General features: G+C 31.8%; 1 protein-coding gene across 1 annotated transcript in view; it reads left to right on the top strand.

Annotated features, from left to right (window-relative positions):
• Positions 1 to 19,402, top strand: part of LOC143082309 (osmotic avoidance abnormal protein 3-like) — a 35,285-nt gene extending 15,883 nt beyond the window's left edge. Inside the window, exons 11-22 of the mRNA XM_076257941.1 lie at positions 1,912 to 1,941; positions 3,533 to 3,898; positions 4,468 to 4,496; positions 5,188 to 5,351; positions 8,233 to 8,348; positions 8,588 to 8,694; positions 10,759 to 11,020; positions 12,448 to 12,477; positions 13,847 to 13,879; positions 15,266 to 15,381; positions 16,848 to 16,935; positions 17,421 to 19,402. Of these exons, the coding sequence (XP_076114056.1) occupies positions 1,912 to 1,941; positions 3,533 to 3,898; positions 4,468 to 4,496; positions 5,188 to 5,351; positions 8,233 to 8,348; positions 8,588 to 8,694; positions 10,759 to 11,020; positions 12,448 to 12,477; positions 13,847 to 13,879; positions 15,266 to 15,381; positions 16,848 to 16,935; positions 17,421 to 17,638 (1,559 nt within the window). The 3' untranslated portion in view covers positions 17,639 to 19,402. The remainder of the gene's footprint in view (positions 1 to 1,911; positions 1,942 to 3,532; positions 3,899 to 4,467; positions 4,497 to 5,187; positions 5,352 to 8,232; positions 8,349 to 8,587; positions 8,695 to 10,758; positions 11,021 to 12,447; positions 12,478 to 13,846; positions 13,880 to 15,265; positions 15,382 to 16,847; positions 16,936 to 17,420) is intronic.
• The last annotated feature ends 3,550 nt before the right edge of the window (positions 19,403 to 22,952 follow it).

The following is a 22,952-nucleotide window of genomic DNA, read 5'->3' as shown; positions in this document are numbered from 1 at the left end:
TAAATTTTTCTCATTTCAGATTTCATAAATAAAAAGAAAATTTCTTCAAACATTTTTTTGAGAGGATTAATATTCAACAGCATAGTGAATTGCTCAAAGGCAAAAAAAATATTTTAAGTTCATTAGACCACATTCATGCTGTGTCAACTATTTAATCACAATCCAAATTTAGAGCTGAATCTAGCTTGAATGTTGTGTCCATACTTGCCCCAACCGTTCAGGGTTCAACCTCTGCGGTCGTATAAAGCTGCACCCTGCGGAGCATCTGGTTTATCCCTAATTTTGTTGAGCCTGTGATTAATAGCAGAAGTAGGTGAGACACTGTGTTCCGCGGAACCCTTACAAATTTTTTTCTTAAACTTTCCAAATTAGCAATGAATGTAAACAAGATCCCCATGATTTATTTTTGGTAAAGATTCAGAGAATTCTTTTTCTGTTTTGCATATTTGGGAATTTATAAATCATATAAGACAAAAAAAAAGTTACTCAAATCTTACAAGATACAATTCAATGTCTTAAGACTCTTTTTGACCCAAAATATATTTGAAATCTTTGCTGTTAGACAATAAAAGTCAACAACTATAACCAGACAAAATATTACAAGGCTTTGTTCCAGCTTGAATCACATATTTGCATGCTTCTATTTTTGCATTATACAAATATTTCTATACAGCTTCTTTCCAGAGAATTTAATTAATATTCCCACAGCAGTGAATCCTAACCAGAGAATTTAATTAATATGCCCCAAGCAGTGGATCCTAACAGTATGAGAAATACATTCACAAGACTTTGTTGTGTTATTTTTCGCTTTTGCACAACATATTTTTGCACATCCCAGCTTAAAACTGTGTGTGTTCATACATTGACAAAATTTGCTTATTCACAGAATTATATTTTGAAAAAATTTAAATTCCCAATTTCCATTCCCAACTTTATTTAATGAAATGATCTTCATTTTGTTTGACCTGTTATTGTTACAGTTTAAGTCAATTTACTACATTAATCAATGAATAGAAACAACTATTATATATTATATGAATAGCAGTCTGTTGATTAAAAAAAAAACATATTTCAAACCTTTATCCAAAAGCTGTAATCTGATAATTTTACCTAAATTACCGTACATTTGTAAATCAACGATAAGATTTAAGGAACTTAAAAATATGTCTTTTCTCAGAATCATCATAAGCAAATTTATTTCAGAAGTCTTTTTTCAGTTTGAGAGGGGTAATAACAGCTTCCTGCAACAAGGTCACTCTGACCTACATTATATGCTTGACAGATATATGTCTGAATGCAGATCTTAGTCACAATTTTTAGTTTCTGTCATACTGAAGTTGAAAATCACAGTGATAACAGTTTCAATTATATTAGAACCAATTTTGGAACAAGACCAACTTTTCGATATTAGATAACCTATGTTTAAAATTAAGTCCATTTATCAGATAGTATATGGTGACTTACAAACATATGACTTGGTGATCTCCTTGCTTCATCTTACTAAGTTGAACCTCATTTAATTCCAAGTTCATTCTCAGATCAAGTGATCTTCTTTTCAGTCCTTTTCAAACTATTTTAAAGTTCAAGTTTTAAGTTAAGTAAATTTCCTATTGATAACCATTGTAATTATTATATAAATTACACAGCTACATTAGGGGAAAATCTTATCACATAAGTTCTTACTATTCACTTTTTATTCTCAGTCCAAAATAAAGAACACATGTCTAATATCATGGAAAGTAGCAATAATCTTACACTGAGTCATGTTCTAAAAGCATAACATTAGAAATTTTTGAAAAAAAAAGAAATAGTGAGATAGACATTTATGTAGTAAAGTCTGACCCAATGTATTATAGTTCTTAATTAAGTAAAGAGTATTCAATATAATGGAAGTGTTTATTTTTGTTTAAGTTCTGTCCCACCCTGATCTGGAAAGCCTTGGTAAGTGTACTCTGCCGTTCTCTCTCTCTCTCTTTCTCTTGTGTGAACAAAACTTCATATCACAGAAATACATAGAATTGCTTAATTCTTCATTGAATATTCATTGAATACTGATATTTTTGTTTATAATTTGTTTATAAATAAATTCATTTATTCCATTGTTTCTACTTCAGTTGGAATTTGAAAGCAAAAATGTTTCACAAATTTAACTAGATTATTATTAAGCTTAAGCAGTTCTATGTTTATTTCTTACACACAAACATACACATCATTCATATGGCCTTTGGGTTTACACTTTTGTGGGTGTGGTTTCAACCAGTTTGATTTGCATGTAACATTTCTACTTTGGTCTTTACATGCTAACAAAGTGATTTAAAAAAAGGAAATGGAAACTTGAACAAAAGACTATTGAGGTTCTATTCTTTGTTTTATTTAACCTTGGACATTGACCTATACACTTAATTTTAAACCATTGTGTTGGATGACTTTTGTTGTTGAAAAAAACAAAATTGATGATGAAAAAAGAACAGAATAAATGACAATGTAAATTAATAACTAAGAAGTTAATTGATTACAAAGAAGTAAATAAATTACAAAGAAGTAGATAAATTACAAAGAAGTAAATAAATTACAAAGAAGTAAATAAATTACAAAGAAGTAGATAAATTACAAAGAAGTAAATAAATTACAAAGAAGTAAATAAATTACAAAGAAGTAGATCTTGAAGATGGCAAGGTATGCATATTAACAGGTTCCTGTTTTGACTGTTTAGCTTGTGTTTGAGAAAAGCTTAAACGCTTGTTTCTTATTTGTGCAGTGAATGGTCATATTTCCACTTAAATCATAAAGACAAAAACCACTAGATATTCAACATCTGTAACCAGATTGACTGGTTTCTTGTTTACTACATAGCACTACACTAGCACGTTTACATGTACTGTCACCAGCTTTTCTAAAATTGTTTGAATATTCTTTTAGCAAACTATGTCAATGAAATAAAAGTTAAACTTTGTTTTAAAAAAAGATCATTTTTTGGGGTCACAAATCTATTTGTTTAATCTTAAATCTTGATTATGTTGATGGTTAAATGGGATAGTTTGCTGAAAGAATGTTAAATTTAAAGGAAAAGTGTACTTAACAAGTAAGACTATTTCTTAAGATGGAATTATTCCATCAACCTTTCTTCTTACAATCTGTTACACAGTGTGTTATTATATGGCTTTCCCATGGCTGCCCCATGGCTCTGCAACTTTATATCGCAAAACATTTTTTAGATGTGTGGAATTAAGTTTTAAGTTTTAAGTTCAGATCATGTTGATACTACTATTTCAGAATGTTTATCTAGTTGAGATTAAATTACTTAAGTTGAATTTAGAGAATATACACACTTATTTTAAAACTTAAAGGAAATAAATTTCACTCTTTGCTACAAGTTTTTTTATAATAAATAACAATAACAAGGATAAGCTGTGAAGTAACTTCAAACATAGCTATATATGGTAAACTATCACTTTTTTTATATCCCATTATTAGTTGGTCATGTATTAAAAGATGTATGAAAAATATGTCCAAATGTTTACTTTTGATTTAGAAACGGAACAAAAGCAATCAGGAGGAGGAAAAGTATCACAAGCAAATGGTGAAGTAATCAGTGGAGAAGTCATCCAACCATCAAAAGATGGAACAACTACCATCAAACAAGCAGACGGCAAAGTGGTTGTCATTCCACCAGGTGTCACAGCTGTCAAACAAGAAGATGGCACAATTGTACAGGTTCCTGAGGGTAAAACAGCTGTCAAGCAGCCAGATGGCACAGTTGTTGTGGTTCCACAGGGCACTAAGATTGTTTATAAGAATACAACAAATACAGAATATATCACAAAGACAGAGTATGTGGAGAAAGAAGGAGAGGAACGACCATCTTCTGTGATGGGGCAAGCTTTACCTGTTGGACCAGGTGAGTAGAATCTATTTGGGGTATCTGGACAACAAAGACAAATAAGCTTTAAGAATAAGATGTTCAAAGATAAGGGATTCATAAGCCACACTGGAATATATTATATCTTCAGAATAAAATGCTTGATATATGTATTTCAATAAAACATAGATAGCTATTTATTTTCCGCTTCAAAAAATAGATAAATTGACCCATTAGTTTTTGATATTTTTCATAATTTCTTGAGGAATTATATTGCATGTCCATGCTAATTAAGTAATTACTGTAAATTCAGAAAATATTGTGAGGTGTTTTTCAATGCAAATAATGTGTCTGGGTGAGTATCTCTAAACAAGCAATCAGAACTTACATTCTGATATCAGATACACATATCTTTATTTAGAATTTCCTTAAATTGCAATGTTTAACCTTGCATTGTTCTCTTTTCTTAAAAAATCACAATTATAGACATGCACATGATTATTTCTGAATTTACAGTAATTTATAATTGTTTAGAAATAAAGAACAAAAAGATGCCAGAGAAAACCTATAAACAAAATATCTTATTGACAAAAAATGTATTCTTTCAGATGCAGGGGAAATGAAGATTATAACCATGGTAAGTTTAATCACTACATGGCAAGTAATTTCTAAATTTATAGAAAGTTATGGCATTGTTTTTGCCATCTATTTTTGTAAGTACATCAGCTTTTTCTGGGAAAAATTGGATGTTGCAATGCAAACATTTTTCCAAATGACTCCAGCTCAAATGGGGCAGCTTTTTTTCATAAAATCTAAATTGGAGGCTCATGTATCGCCATGCATGTTGCTTGTCACAGAAAGGTCCTGAATTTAGACCCTATCTATATAAAGCAAACGAAAGAAGTATTGTTTATTTTATGTGATCTGACAGTAATTTAGACTCTGCTTATATATGAAATATGTATTCATGGTAAAATGAGGGATTGCAATCGGCTGATTATTGACCTTCTGTATAAATCAAAACATTTAAAGAGTTCAAGGGTAAAATGTAAAAGCATGCTTATAGCAGGAAAACTAGCCTTCTATATCAATAAAGATTGGAGTAGAATGCACCTGCCACAGGGAGGGTTGGTATTTTCAACCTCAGTGCTGACAGGCTAGTGATTACTGTAGGGTAACTACTTAGACCACTCAGCATCTGAGTTCCCTTAGAAATGGACTATATTAAAAGAAAATTCAGCAATTGCCTAAGACTTATATTTATTAACACTTTAATTCTCTATGTTTTATAAGTGTTGTTGTATTACATGCAATATTCTGTTTTATAGAACCAGAATCTAGAGCCTGGAGCAGAGGAGGAAGTGACTGCAGTCATGATAGATGGTGTTCCCATGTTAAACAATGATGAGGGTCTGGTGGCACCTAGTTCTTCTCCAACTCAAACAAACATGCAGGACCAAATTAAACACCAGCAGGAAGAGGCTTTAAAAAGGTAAGGAAAAGGTGAAGGTCTGGTGGCACCTAGTTCTTCTCCAACTCAAACAAACATGCAGGACCAAATTAAACACCAACAGGAAGAGGCTTTAAAAAGGTAAGATAATGATGAAGGTCTGGTGGCACCTAGTTCTTCTCCAACTCAAACAAACATGCAGGACCAAATTAAACACCAACAGGAAGAGGCTTTAAAAAGGTAAGAAAATGATGAAGGTCTGGTGGCACCTAGTTCTTCTCCAACTCAAACAAACATGCAGGACCAAATTAAACACCAACAGAAAGAGGCTTTAAAAAGGTAAGGAAAAGGTAAAGGTCTGGTGGCACCTAGTTCTTCTCCTACTCAAACAAACATGCAGGACCAAATTAAACACCAACAGGAAGAGGCTTTAAAAAGGTAAGGAAAAGGTAAAGGTCTGGTGGCACCTAGTTCTTCTCCAACTCAAACAAACAAGCAGGACCAAATTAAACACCAACAGGAAGAGGCTTTAAAAAGGTAAGGAAAAGGTGAAGGTCTGGTGGCACCTAGTTCTTCTCCTACTCAAACAAACATGCAGGACCAAATTAAACACCAACAGGAAGAGGCTTTAAAAGGTAAGGAAAAGGTAAAGGTCTGGTGGCACCTAGTTCTTCTCCAACTCAAACAAACATGCAGGACCAAATTAAACACCAACAGGAAGAGGCTTTAAAAAGGTAAGGAAAAGGTAAAGGTCTGGTGGCACCTAGTTCTTCTCCAACTCAAACAAACATGCAGGACCAAATTAAACACCAACAGGAAGAGGCTTTAAAAGGTAAGGAAAAGGTAAAGGTCTGGTGGCACCTAGTTCTTCTCCAACTCAAACAAACATGCAGGACCAAATTAAACACCAACAGGAAGAGGCTTTAAAATGGTAAGGAAAAGGTAAAGGTCTGGTGGCACCTAGTTCTTCTCCAACTCAAACAAACATGCAGGACCAAATTAAACACCAACAGGAAGAGGCTTTAAAAAGTTAAGGAAAAGGTTAAGGTCTGGTGGCACCTAGTTCTTCTCCTACTCAAACTAACATGCAGGACCAAATTAAACACCAACAGAAAGAGGCTTTAAAAAGGTAAGGAAAAGGTAAAGGTCTGGTGGCACCTAGTTCTTCTCCTACTCAAACTAACATGCAGGACCAAATTAAACACCAACAGAAAGAGGCTTTAAAAAGGTAAGAAAATGATGAAGGTCTGGTGGCACCAAGTTCTTCTCCAACTCAAACAAACATGCAGGACCAAATTAAACACCAACAGGAAGAGGCTTTAAAAAGGTAAGATAATGATGAAGGTCTGGTGGCACCTAGTTCTTCTCCAACTCAAACAAACATGCTGGACCAAATTAAACACCAGCAGGAAGAGGCTTTAAAAAGGTAAGAAAATGATGAAGGTCTGGTGGCACCTAGTTCTTCTCCAACTCAAACAAACATGCAGGACCAAATTAAACACCAACAGAAAGAGGCTTTAAAAAGGTAAGGAAAAGGTAAAGGTCTGGTGGCACCTAGTTCTTCTCCTACTCAAACTAACATGCAGGACCAAATTAAACACCAACAGAAAGAGGCTTTAAAAAGGTAAGAAAATGATGAAGGTCTGGTGGCACCAAGTTCTTCTCCAACTCAAACAAACATGCAGGACCAAATTAAACACCAACAGGAAGAGGCTTTAAAAAGGTAAGATAATGATGAAGGTCTGGTGGCACCTAGTTCTTCTCCAACTCAAACAAACATGCTGGACCAAATTAAACACCAGCAGGAAGAGGCTTTAAAAAGGTAAGAAAATGATGAAGGTCTGGTGGCACCTAGTTCTTCTCCAACTCAAACAAACAAGCAGGACCAAATTAAACACCAACAGGAAGAGGCTTTAAAAAGGTAAGATAATGATGAAGGTCTGGTGGCACCTAGTTCTTCTCCAACTCAAACAAACAAGCAGGACCAAATTAAACACCAACAGGAAGAGGCTTTAAAAAGGTAAGATAATGATGAAGGTCTGGTGGCACCTAGTTCTTCTCCAACTCAAACAAACATGCAGGACCAAATTAAACACCAACAGGAAGAGGCTTTAAAAAGGTAAGAAAATGATGAAGGTCTGGTGGCACCTAGTTCTTCTCCAACTCAAACAAACATGCAGGACCAAATTAAACACCAGCAGAAAGAGGCTTTAAAAAGGTAAGGAAAAGGTGAAGGTCTGGTGGCACCTAGTTCTTCTCCAACTCAAACAAACATGCAGGACCAAATTAAACACCAACAGGAAGAGGCTTTAAAAAGGTAAGGAAAAGGTGAAGGTCTGGTGGCACCTAGTTCTTCTCCAACTCAAACAAACATGCAGGACCAAATTAAACACCAGCAGGAAGAGGCTTTAAAAAGGTAAGGAAAAGGTAAAGGTCTGGTGGCACCTAGTTCTTCTCCAACTCAAACAAACATGCAGGACCAAATTAAACACCAACAGGAAGAGGCTTTAAAAAGGTATGGACATGATAAGGGTATTGTAGTTCAAAAATATAGAAACTGATGAGAGATTGGGGGACCATAGTTTTTCTCCAACTGAAATGGATATAAAGTTAAAACAGAAACAGACACAAAAGAGGGTTCAGACTAGTGAAAAGAAACATACTCTCCAATTTTACTGCTCTCTTCAAGTGATACAAAAAATAAAAGTGAGATTAAATTAGGAATTTAAACATTATGTAGTAGATCATCGCTACATACTTATATAGATCTAATAATAATACATCATTCTAGAATGGATATAATGTGTTTTAAGAAGTGTATGTATTTGAAGGTTGGTTGGCTTTGAATGTAAAAATGCAATTCTATTAAAATTTGAGTTGATGAGCTGTTAATAATATGATTATATTTATGGTATTGCTGCAGATTACAAGAGTTAGAAAGACAGATGGTAGGAGGTGAACAGAGTGATAATGCAGAAATGAAAGAAAGAAGAAAAAATAGACAGTTGGTCGCAGATGAAAGGAAGGAAAGGCTTATGGGTAATTATTTGAACAGAAACCACAACTAAGGCTTTACTAAGCCACTATGGCCTACTTGTCATAATTGAATGACTTAGGTTATGTTTTATTTATAACTTTCATTTTCTCAGATACATGTTACTTTTATATCAATTATATTTATTCAATCCTCTTTCAATTTGATGATCTTTGTATAATATACATCTAATGCTTGAGTGAGTTGTTGTTTGTGGTACTGATATATTTGTTCTTGTCAACAGAGGCCATAGCTAACATGGATGATGACTTTATCATGTTGGAGATTTATGATGATACGCAGGCAGAGTTACAAGCTAAAAATAAAGTTTTAGAGAAGGAAAAAGACAAGGTATAGTAAAGATGTATTTCACAAATTGATGTTGTCAGCTCATAGATATAAGAATATATGGTATGAGTGCCAATGAGACAACTCTCCATCCAAGTAACAATTTGTAAAAGTTAACCATTATAGTTCAAAGTGGTGTTCCAATAATCCTTGGCTCACATCAAACAGCAAGCTATAAAGGGCCCAAAATAACTAGTGTAAAACAAATCAAACAGAAAACCAACCTTCTAATCTAAATAAAAGACGAGAAACACTTATCGACAAATGAAACCAAAGAACATCAAGTTCCTGACTTAGGACAGGTGCAAACAAAAATACATGTATTTTTCATTCTCTCTATTTTATGTAACATATTTATAAAGAATTTATGTGAAAACAACAGTGGTAAACTAACATTAAGATTATCTATAAAAAAAAAACCTGAGATATATGATGTGGATATTTGAAACTAAAATTCCTCATAAAAACTAGAACCTGTACAAACCAGTGTTCTCCCCAGGCCCTTTTAGCGCTGTACTTTTCAGCGCTATCACAATTTCCCGCTGTTTTATTGCTCTGACGGCAGCGCTATCCAACGCAAGCGCGTCGCTATATTTTTTTCGTAATTTTTCAAATTTTCAATTTATTTTTCACTTTGGATCACGTGATCGACTGGTTTACTATTTCTGAATGAATTATTTCTGTTGTATTAAGTAACTCCGCAGGACCAGTCTAATATATTTTACCAAATGGTGACTTTGTAAGATCAAAATAAACAAAGATTTCAACATTGACATCTATTGTTTTAATTAAAAGAATATATAGAAGCATATATGAATGAAATGAGATGAAATAAATTGACTGCATTTCCCGACGACACTCACAAACTTGTTTTACTAACTTTGAGAACAAATGACGATTTTAAAAACAATCAAACACAGCCACAGGGGTTTGTTACACAGGCACTTGTTTCTGTCAATATCGGGTTAACTATCCATACCGGTATGAAAACAGGGATTTTTCGTATGGGTATGGATAGTAAACCCCATATTGACAGAAACAAGTACCCGTGGTTTGTTACAATTTGCCGGGATTACTATCCATACGAACCCTGAGAATGAGCACGTCTTTGAAGTATTAATTGTCACCTTTTTGAACTAATAATTGTTTAGTGAGCAATTCTACAGTAATGAATTTACCATTTGAAAACAATTGAGAGGATATGATTAGAAAAATGAACCCCAAGCTCATATGACTTGAGAAATTCACTTTCTCGATGTCCAGCTTGGATGAAGCCATTTGAATATTATAAAATGTTAAGATCAGAAAAATGAGAAATCATGCTAAAAAATGTCAATTCCTGTCAAACATCGTAAGGTTAACAGTACACTGCTACAGTGGGTTACAAAACCAAACACAGAAGCTGACAATTACCGTATTGTTGGTCCTACATGTTCTGTTAGTAATAAGAAATCTACACATAGGCAGTCTGGTATACCCCCAATATGGAACAAGACTTCTCCTTGGGTTTTATACACAGATAATATGAGGATTATATGAATTTACAATGGAGAAAAAAAGACTCTTCTTCTATATCCAGACAATAAAATTTAAAACAAACAAAGGGGTAACTTCCATGAGCATGATGAGGACATCATTACAAGGGAAAACATCAATAGCATTATATAAGAAAAACACATAACAAATTAATTACAAACAAACTGTGCGCTGCGACAAAGATATTGAGAATTGTCGAAAATTACGCGCTTACCACAGCGCTATCCAAAAATCCTGGGGAGAACACTGCAAACCATGAGAAAAATAGGAATTTAACATGTATACCACTGTGATATAACTAATAGAAATTATGCTGAAGTATAGATCAAAAGTGGTTTGTTCTTAATTTCTTAATTTTTCAATATCACTTGTCAAATATTTATTTTTCCAAGTATGCAAATTTTTGTTTCTAAAATAAGAAATACACATTTAACATGTTATATCATTTCATTTACTATTACTGTAATACACATTTACATTCATTTAAATTTAGTCTTACTGTATTGCGATTGTTATGTTACTTTTCTGTAGATTGAATCATTAGAAAGAGATATTATAGACATACAGTCAGAGTTCCAATTTGAGAGAATAGATTATCTTGATACAATCCGAAAACAAGAAAGACAACTCTTACTATTGGAAGGATTGATAGACAAAATTCATCCTTGTTTGAGGAGGGATTGTAACTATGCAAATATTGATAGAGTTAAGAAGGAATGTAAATGGGATGAAGACAATGGAAGGTGGATATTTCCCAGGATGCAAATTAATAATACAGCACTTCCTGTTGCAGGTTATTATCTTATTTTTAAATTTCTGTAACACATAGGTAATCATTAGAATTCCAAATATCAATATACATATTCCTTAAAATTTCAATATTACATATCATTACCCTGAGTCACATGCTAATTATTGATAAATAACTCAAATACCATCCATATATACGTAGAATGACAATTATTATCACAAGCATTCACTCCATGCAGCAGGCCTCTACATTAACATTTTTTCTAACTTGTCCCTTCGGACAAGTGGCAAGAAAATCAGCTTGTCCGAACTCTTAACTCACTTGTCCGAATTCATAATTGAAAATCTAACATATTGATGATTTATGCAATAATAACACTTGGGCTTTGATTGTCATGATTGTACCTAATAAAAGGAGCATTTTGTAATGTTATATGAATACCGCATCAAAATACATTTCATTATTTCAGAATGAAAGTTTATTTGCAAGACTGTGTTCTCTGACTCAATGTCACTATCATTTGTCAATCATTAAATCATCATTTCTTCCCAAACCACTACGTTCCCCTATGGACCTATTCATTCTTTAGTAGTGGTATGGGTTAAACCAAGGATGTAAATACACCTGGCCACCTTGAACATGTATATATATATGAGTAAACCTTTTTAATTTATTGATGATGTCAAAACAAGCTTTTACAATTTATTTTGATTTGTATATACATTGATATATGATCATGAAGTACATACACATTTCACTAAAAAATCTGCCTTTTTAGATTTTTTTTTTTTTTTCATCTAAAATTTTTATATCACATGTCATAGATCTTATCAAATAAAACCTCTTTTAATGTATTGTTATGCATAAAAGCAAAATCAAATGAAACATACTTTAATTTAATATTTTAAAGTTTAGGTAAAACTCCATATGGAGGTGCTCCTAATTCAAGGAAGCTTATACTAAGAAGATACATTAACATTGGTTTCTTTCCCCTTACTTATATCCCCCTGGTCAATGGCTGCCAGCATGTTCAATACTCCAAATCAGAGACATATTATACAAGTTTTATATGTATCTGGTTCAATCAATGAATAATTATTTCATTAAGTATGATCAATAAAACAATCATTCATATTTTTGGGAATGTATAAGTCTTGAATCTGATCTATTTTTATCTGACCTTGATTTTTCACTTGTCCCATCGGACAAGTAGTATGGTGAATCTACTTGCCCGACACCTGTGTGCACTTGTCCCGGACAATCGGACAAGCGTTAATGTCGAGCCCTGAATGCATAGTATTTACAATCACAAAAGCTATGATGCACATATAACATTGAATAACAGAAAAAAAATGAGAACAACATCCATTATCTGTTAACAATCTTTGAGTAAAGAGCAATGGAAGTTATGCTGTATTTTTTCTTTAAATTTTTTCTATGTTTTAAAGTTGAATTGATTTTATTAATAGGAAATAGCAATAGTGTAATGGATAGAAGAGGTAAACTACAAAACTATTGTGCTGCTTGTAGTCATAAAAACTTTTACTTTCATTTACATGAGATTAATGTATAACTTTTATGTGAAAGCAGGAGACAAAAAAAAACTAAATGTTTCAGGTTATATTATATATTTGATTACATGAAATCTAGATTTTCTATACTGAATGGTTGATAGTATTTCTCAACACATAAAAATTGGCTGTGAAGTGATTGATACAAGGTCATTTGAGCCTTTTATTTTCATATAAACAGAAAAACATGATTGTGAATGGTTTGTAAAATTCAAAGTTTAGTTCAAAAGTATAAAATAATTGAATGAAAGTAAAAGTTTTGATATCAAGTAGTATATGCTGGTGTTGTTGCTAGATATAACTAACAGTGTAATTAATTATATTATAACATGGGTTTAAGATCTAGCTCCTTTACTCTAGTTCAAGGCTAACACCTATGTCATCAGGAAGAGTTTATGTACTAGGTGTGAGAGATTTAATACAAATTTGGCCTAATTTTTATGATTTATTCCTTCTTAATCAAAAACCTATGTTCTGCTGCATTCTGGTTTTAAGGTTCAAAGGATGAATTACTATTTGAAAAATGTAATGAGGAATTAATTTTAGTACTTCTCAGTATTATTATCATAAGCTAGTGCAAAGTTTAATGTTAAAAAGTATTTATCTAAATTGATCATTTAAAGGCCTGACAAGTGTGATTTATATGTCCTAATTTTGTAAACAAAAAATCATAAAAATCAGTATGTTATGACCCAAGTATATGTCTTAGATTGTAAAGGTATAATAATAAATTCTGGTGTTCTCTCACATCACTATAACCTGGTACCTACATTTTTCCTCAGCCCATCATTAACATTGATACAGTCTTCATGTTGTATGTGTACATACTATATATTTTTTATGTTACATATTTGTAGACTGTGTTAACTTTCAAAAATTTCACTTTAGAAAAATGACCAATTGCCAATTTGTGTTATCCAGTATCTTTAAAAACTGAAAATCGTTTGTAATATATTGATAAAAATTTACACTTATAAACATTATTTTAATTTCCCCCCAAAAAACACACTAAACAATATAAGTTTTCAATATTTTCAACATTTCACATGTTATGCATGTTAAAACAAAGGATTTATTTATGCAATCATTTTTATATAAACAAGATTTTAAAATCATTTCTTATGGAACTTTAATTTAAAAAGTAGCGTTTTACTTTTGCTTTCCAAAATTTGCATCATCTTACTAATTTTTTCATACAATTGGCCTTTTAAAACGTGTTTTAAAGATAAAAAACAGTTTTCAGTCTACAAAGATAACTACTATAGATTGTAAGTACCGTAGATGTTTTATTTGTTAGATACTGAGTTCAGATCTGGATTAGAAAGACAAGGTATACAGTTGACAAGTTTCTTGTTTTAAGTTTTTTTACTAAGCATGTTTATTTCAATTTACAGCAATGCCAGGAATGCCCGAGCAAGGTCATTTTAACTTTACTATTTTGCTCTATGTTTCTGAAAACTTTCTAGCATCTTTGTATAATCAATATTTATCATAGGTGTTCTTGGGTATATAGAAGTGTACAATCGTGTTTACAATTTTCTCTTGCACTGACCTATTACTTTTGCATTTTGGAAGGGAGAGTATTTGTTTACTAAACATTTTTTTCTAGAACAGAAAATAATCCTCAAGAAATTACTTTTGGACTAATGTGATAACTGAATGCAACGCTGGCTTTTTGGTGGGGGTTGTTTTGCTCTGTAGTTTTCTATATATTTTTGTTTGGACTTTTTTAATAATTATTTTGTTGCCATTGTGCTGTTAGTTAATTGTTTTCAATGACCTGTTGGAACTCTCTCCCTCTTTTTATAAAGAAGTACTTATTAACTACTATTTCAGTAGCATTTCTTGAATATAAAGATAAGGAGATGTGGTTCAATTGTCAATGAGACAACTCTCCACCTGAGACCCCAACGAAAAGGATGATAATTGAATTATCTATAGGTTGTAGTATACCCTTCAACAATGAGAAAACCCATGCTGTATAGTAAGCTATAAATTTCCCCAATGTCACAAAACATAAAACAATTCAAAAAAGAAAATTGATATCATGATTTTTGCTAAAAGCTTTAAACATAAAGATTATGGCAGACCCAACGACAACACCTAAATTACATGTTCCTGATTTGAGACAATCACATTATTTCTGCTTAAATATAAACCAGATTTTTGTCAATGCTAAAATATCAATAAGTACTCCTCCAATGGATCCATTGTAAAGATGTAATAAACAGTCTTCTAACATTTTTGTATACTCAGGCAACTTATTATGATAGAAAATTGTATATAACTAATTTAACTGTATATGGAAATATATCTTATAGAATTTCTCTTGCGCTACCTGTTAAAATTAAATGATATTTTCCATTAAACTGAATTTGAGAAATAAAAGCAATTCCTGAAAGTAATTTAATTTCTAGTAAAGTATATATGTTTTCATTACCGTTCTGTTGGCAAATTCAGATTTATTACTTTTATTTTATTTTGAATATAAAATAACTAAGATGTTTTTTTGGTAGCAGAAATTGTGTTTATTGAAAATAATGTCTTAGAGATTTCTTTAAAATATAGTTCGTCAATTAAAAGTTTTTACTGTAAATGTTATGTTTCAGAAAAATTGTGTTAAATCATCTTGAATACTTGAGCAATGAACTAAAGTTTCATAACACCGTGATTTATTGAGAGTTTTACTGTATAAATAAACTTTCTTGTTCTACAGAGGGTGTAATGCCAGGAGGAAGGGTCAGTAACAATACACATGGTCGACCACGACCTGTAACTAATGGGGAGGTCAATGCTAGTATCTATGACAACGAAGAGGATAGATATGCACAGGTCAGTAGTGTTTAGTATATGTTTCTTTTTTACCTTCATTTTAGTTTTATCCTTGTATGTATACGTCCAGACGTCTCAAAATTGGTTGCCTCAACTAAATGTTTTATAATTTATACATAATGATTATCGGTCCTACTAAAAAGCGCCCGGGGAAAAGAAAAAGCGCCTGGGGAAGGAAAATTAGCGCCCGGGAGAATAAAATAATAATATTTTATAACAATAATTTTTTTCCTTAAAAAAAAAATTTGCTTGTTTTGTCCTTTATATTAACAATGATTAATGGGGATATGTACGATGCTACATCGAAAGTGTTGTTTATATCTTTTTATAAAACTAAAACTTTGACTGTTTTAATGTCTATGCTTATCAGGAATTTAATGCTTAGTTTTGAATTAAACCAAACTCCTGCTTTTTACCCCCTTCATTTAACTACTGTACATGTATAGTACTGCTTTATTTGCTGATTTATTATGTGTAACTCTTTCAATTTTGATTAGATAAATATTTATCTGTGAAATTTAAGTTGTTTAATAAAAAATTACATTTTTCATTTTACAATAATATTGTTTTTGAAAAACATGTCTTTTGAAGTTTTACATTTTATAAATATTCCGCATAAACTGTGATCTATTATTATCTGTCTTTCGAAATAGTATTCATATATTATTGTTATAGAAATTCAAACATTCATACTTGTTTTTGTGCTTTATTATAAATGTCTATTATCTGAATTTGCAAATTACTTGTCTAAAATTTAAAAAAAAAATCAATGTACATAACTTATTTCATCGACACAAAGTTGTCTCATGCCAATAAAATATCTATATATTTTCCCCGGGCGCTATTTTTTCTTCCCCGGGCGCATTTTAGTAGGACCCATGATTATTACCACAAAACACAATGAATTTGGGTAGTGTCAATTTTACCTTTCTAGAGTTATGTCCCTTTACAAATAGAAACTTGTTGAATTTTTTGTTTCCATTCTCCTTCTTGTTTGCCACAACCAAATGTTTTGAAACTTAAACATAATGCTTATTACCTCAAAACTCAGACCATGTTCTAATTTAGGTACCATAACTTTTATAGTTCTTTAGTAATGTCTTTTTATACCTTTTTATGCATACAAGGGCCTCATCTTTGTTCCAGGGACACATTCTTATTAATTTATGTTTATATTTTTATGAATACAGGGGTAGACAAGATTTGAGGTAAACATTAATGAGGCAGCAAAAAATATAGAAAAGATAAATATACAAATCTATAGCATTATGTGGTCTACATATCACTTTTTTTTATTCAAAAGGTAGAATTTTATTTCCTAATCAACAGAAAAACAACTGATTTTTGCTGATCTTTAATTTTGAACTAATAGCTCCTATAGCATAGACCTATCTTTGTGGTCGCTGTTACCCTTATACTTATCATAGAAGAGAAATGTTATAAGCTTTCTGTTTCATATTTTACAGAGTTTATACAACAAGCATGATTCTTCATCAGACTATTTTGAGAACAAGAGAGTGAAAAAATATCTGAACCAGCCAATCAGTCGAACAAGTAAGTAATAAAACATCAGAGACCAGTTGTTACTGATGGCAAAATTGTAAAGTTTTAAACCATTGGACTCAGATTATTTATTTATTAAATGCTGGCATAGTTTTATCGTAAGAAATGTTCTATCTGATGGATAAGGTCTAAGCTCTTAGATATAAGAAAATGTGGTATGAGTTCCAATTGTTTATAATGCATCTTTGCTCACCGTATGTTAACCATGTTAAACTTGAAGTAAATAAACCGTGAGTAAGATAAAAAATAGAAAGGATGTTTAAATTCAATTATTGTACTACATAGCAAATAACAAATTCTCAATTTAAATAAGTTTAACTTGTAAGTATTGAACAACTTATCTTAAAATTGTTTTCAGTCCTATATTTAGATGTAAAACCTTCCTATCTACTGACTGGACATATAGCAAGTAAAAATTAGTCAATCTTAGACCTTCATTCCATGTATGAAGAACCAATAATTGCTTTTAATTGTAGATATGTCTGAAGTAAAACAAAGTATTCAGAAGCCGGCTCTAATGCCAGTGTCCAACGGTGTTGGTAAACACGATCAGATGAGCAGTGGTTTACGTGCTGCTGCTGTCCACGGTCAACTCATGAGTCAAGAGAACGATCTGTTGGTCCGTAAACCAACACGTCTGGAAACATTACAACCTATCAGCAAGAAATCAAAGAAGAAAAAGAATGAATTTTGATTACAACTTTAGTAGATACAAACTGGGTACTGATGCAATCAACCAAACAATTTATTAACTCTATTGTTACCAGCATAATACTAAATATAGTGAATAATCCTATGTAATTAATGGTTAAACAGCTATTGCAAATTATTATTATTGGTGTTAAACAATATTTGTTTAGAGAGAAATTACATGAAACTACTGTACAATATGATTCTTAAAAAAACATTTTTTATGGATTTGAATCCTCTTTAAAAGACTAGATTGAAATATTCATGGAAAAGCACTTGAATTTAACCATTTTCTAATTATCCCATATTGTACAAGTACCTCATCTCTGAACTGATGATCAAAAACAAATTTTTGTTTATTAAGCATTGAAAAGATAAGAAAATTACTATATCAATTTTCCAATTCAACTTTTAGATGTGCAATCAAACTTTGTAAGGAATTCTAGAAACTTTAATTACTTTTTCCTACCCTGTCATCTTTGTTTTGAATAATTACAGCAGTTTTTATCCATGTTAGTATGGAATATTTTTAAATTGAAACTGACAATCCAATACACAGACATCTGATATTTGTTTAAAAAATAAAATGTAAGTACTTATGAAACTTAATTTATTATTTTAAGGTATTCTATCAAATATTAGTATTTTAATGTAAATAAAATAACATTAATATTTTTCAAATGCTGGTTAAATATATTTCATATATTTCAGATTTTGGTAAAAATATCATAACTGTTTCATGATATGGCTTATATATTTGAAAAATTTAGTGGTTAGAAAAAAAGAAAAACTTTTAAAGTGAAATTTTATCTATTGATATTTAATGCTTTTATAGAATCCATTCCTGGTATAAGAAAATATTGATGTAGATAAATTGTGTCTTCACCAGGGCTTCCAAAACGGTCATATATTCCGGTCATTTGTATAATGTCCGGTAAAAGTCCGGCTGGTCAAAGCATGAAACGGTCATATACTTTTTAGTTTTCAAGGCTTTTTTCGGTCATTTTTAAATAATTCACGATCTTTTTGACCCAACCTTTTGCCTTTAACATCATCACATTTCCGGTCATAAATGTGACATGATGATTAATTACTATCAAAACAACACCTACAATACTTTCTAATTTTAATCAAGGCTAATTAGTAGTTGGACAGCTGAAATCTACCTGTTCAGGTGACAGGTGATCTATGTTCAGTACCGGACATCGTATAAATTGATTGGTTTATTCACAATTTTTTTCTTACTTTTCAGTGGGTTGTTTCTAATTGATTTAGTCCAAAAGATTAAAATTATTAGAAATTAGTTTATCAACATGATTTGATGAAAAATTTAAAAAGGTTTTAAATGAAAAATCGTCAGAACTACGTTGTATGAACTAGTATACGTGTGCGCATGTGCACAGGTGGGAAATTTAATTATGCATCCTACATTTCTTCAAAAATGCTAAAATTATCATTGATACATGTATCTAACGTTCATTTCAAGTATTTTGTTGAAGAAATAACGTGGAAAGAGCTTCTTCATTCAGTCGTGCTTTGTATAAACGTACACGGATTTTACGTATCCATTTATTGTCCATGTTTTACCATTGTCAAGTCAACATCCGGTTGACTTCTCCGGTTAGAACAATGTGAAACGAAAGTAAAGTTTTTGACAATGTCATTTTGCACAAATAAAAAGTCTAAGGCAGATATGAGCACGCTGATGTGCACACTTTGAATGATGCACTGCCAATTTAACAGTTACATCCGTACATCAAATTCATATCATATCAAAGTAAAGTTTAAAATCGTTTTTTTTTTAATGTTATGTCAATCATTGGAATGGCCATCTGATTACCATAATTGCCTTTTGTGACCAAGTCTTAAGGGATTAAAATCGGGATCAGATATGAAATGTCCGGCTGGCTCAAATATTTTTTGGAAGCCTTGGTCTTCACTCATGTACTGAAAATTTGTATTTTGTTTTAGTGAGTGATATTTTTTCATTTTTTGTTGCAACATATTCCTTAAAATTGCAATCAGCAAGTACTTCTCTGAAAAAAGTTGTAGAATCATATCATTTAAAATGTTGTTTGAGACATTCCATTAATGTAAAAATATTGTTTGAGACTTTCCATTTATGTGAAAATAATGTTTTAGACATTCTGTAGAAAGCATTTGAAGTGCTTGAACTGTGTGATATCATTCATATTTTTATTTCTACTAATTTTACTTGCAATATTAATGTGATATTTTCATGAAATTTTCATTTTAAAAATTAAAAAAAAACATTGAAATAAGAAAAAAGATTGTTGGGCTGATATCGATGTTATCACATGCAATATCATACCTTTGATTGTATCATACAGAGGTGACAAGCGTTGGCCTGATATCAATGTTATCACATGCAATACCTTTGATTGTATCATACAGAGGTGACAAGCGTTGGCCTGATATCAATGTTATCACATGCAATACCTACCTTTGATTGTATCATACAGAGGTGACAAGCGTTGGCCTGATATCAATGTTATCACATGCAATACCTTTGATTGTATCATACAGAGGTGACAAGCGTTGGCCTGATATCAATGTTATCACATGCAATACCTACCTTTGATTGTATCATACAGAGGTGACAATTGTTGGGCTGATATAAATGTTATCACATGCAATACCTACCTTTGATTGTATCATACAGAGGTGACAATTGTTGGGCTGATATCAATGTTATCACATGCAATACCTACCTTTGATTGTATCATACAGAGGTGACAAGCGTTGGCCTGATATCAATGTTATCACATGCAATACCTACCTTTGATTGTATCATACAGAGGTGACACATGTTGGGCTCATAAGTAGTAAAGGATAGAGGGTCTGTCCAAGCTGCAGTATGAATTGAAATCCATATGACTCCTTAATCTTTAACAAAACTTCTGGTATTATTGAACAGGAAGGCTGCAGCATAAATTGAAATCCATATGACTCCTTAATCTTTAACAAGACTTCTGGTATTATTGAACAGGAAGGCTGCAGCATAAATTGAAATCCATATGACTCCTTAATCTTTAACAAAACTTCTGGTATTATTGAACAGGAAGGCTGCAGCATAAATTGAAATCCATATGACTCTTTAATCTTTAACAAGACTTCTGGTATTATTGAACAGGAAGGCTGCAGCATAAATTGAAATCCATATGACTCCTTAATCTTTAACAAGACTTCTGGTATTATTGAACAGGAAGGCTGCAGCATAAATTGAAATCCATATGACTCCTTAATCTTTAAAAAGACTTCTAGTATTATTGAACAGCAAGGCTGCAGTATGAATTGAAATCCATATGACTCCTTAATCTTTAACAAGATTTCTGGTATTATTGAACAGCAAGGCTGCAGCATAAATTGAAATCCATATGACTCCTTAATCTTTAACAAAACTTCTAGTATTATTGAACAGCAAGGCTGCAGCATAAATTGAAATCCATATGACTCCTTAATCTTTAACAAAACTTCTAGTATTATTGAACAGCAAGGCTGCAGCATAAATTGAAATCCATATGACTCCTTAATCTTTAACAAAACTTCTAGTATTATTGAACAGCAAGGCTGCAGCATAAATTGAAATCCATATGACTCCTTAATCTTTAACAAAACTTCTAGTATTATTGAACAGCAAGGCTGCAGCATAAATTGAAATCCATATGACTCCTTAATCTTTAACAAGACTTCTGGTATTATTGAACAGGAAGGCTGCAGCATAAATTGAAATCCATATGACTCCTTAATCTTTAACAAGACTTCTGGTATTATTGAACAGGAAGGCTGCAGCATAAATTGAAATCCATATGACTCCTTAATCTTTAACAAAACTTCTGGTATTATTGAACAGGAAGGCTGCAGCATAAATTGAAATCCATATGACTCTTTAATCTTTAACAAGACTTCTGGTATTATTGAACAGGAAGGCTGCAGCATAAATTGAAATCCATATGATTCCTTAATCTTTAACAAGACTTCTGGTATTATTGAACAGGAAGGCTGCAGCATAAATTGAAATCCATATGACTCCTTAATCTTTAAAAAGACTTCTAGTATTATTGAACAGCAAGGCTGCAGTATGAATTGAAATCCATATGACTCCTTAATCTTTAACAAGATTTCTGGTATTATTGAACAGCAAGGCTGCAGCATAAATTGAAATCCATATGACTCCTTAATCTTTAACAAAACTTCTGGTATTATTGAACAGGAAGGCTGCAGCATAAATTGAAATCCATATGACTCTTTAATCTTTAACAAGACTTCTGGTATTATTGAACAGGAAGGCTGCAGCATAAATTGAAATCCATATGACTCCTTAATCTTTAACAAGACTTCTGGTATTATTGAACAGGAAGGCTGCAGCATAAATTGAAATCCATATGACTCCTTAATCTTTAACAAAACTTCTGGTATTATTGAACAGGAAGGCTGCAGCATAAATTGAAATCCATATGACTCTTTAATCTTTAACAAGACTTCTGGTATTATTGAACAGGAAGGCTGCAGCATAAATTGAAATCCATATGACTCCTTAATCTTTAACAAGACTTCTGGTATTATTGAACAGGAAGGCTGCAGCATAAATTGAAATCCATATGACTCCTTAATCTTTAAAAAGACTTCTAGTATTATTGAACAGCAAGGCTGCAGCATAAATTGAAATCCATATGACTCCTTAATCTTTAACAAGACTTCTGGTATTATTGAACAGGAAGGCTGCAGCATAAATTGAAATCCATATGACTCCTTAATCTTTAAAAAGACTTCTAGTATTATTGAACAGCAAGGCTGCAGTATGAATTGAAATCCATATGACTCCTTAATCTTTAACAAAACTTCTAGTATTATTGAACAGGAAGGCTGCAGCATAAATTGAAATCCATATGACTCCTTAATCTTTAACAAAACTTCTAGTATTATTGAACAGCAAGGCTGCAGCATAAATTGAAATCCATATGACTCCTTAATCTTTAACAAAACTTCTAGTATTATTGAACAGCAAGGCTGCAGCATAAATTGAAATCCATATGACTCCTTAATCTTTAACAAAACTTCTAGTATTATTGAACAGCAAGGCTGCAGTATGAATTGAAATCCATATGACTCCTTAATCTTTAACAAAACTTCTAGTATTATTGAACAGCAAGGCTGCAGCATAAATTGAAATCCATATGACTCCTTAATCTTTAAAAAGACTTCTAGTATTATTGAACAGCAAGGCTGCAGCATAAATTGAAATCCATATGACTCCTTAATCTTTAACAAAACTTCTAGTATTATTGAACAGCAAG

The sequence above is a fragment of the Mytilus galloprovincialis genome, chromosome 7, assembly GCF_965363235.1.
Source record: "Mytilus galloprovincialis chromosome 7, xbMytGall1.hap1.1, whole genome shotgun sequence".
NCBI lineage: Eukaryota > Metazoa > Mollusca > Bivalvia > Mytilida > Mytilidae > Mytilus > Mytilus galloprovincialis.
Note: the sequence above shows the minus strand (reverse complement) of the source record. Positions and strands in the feature narration are given on the sequence as shown.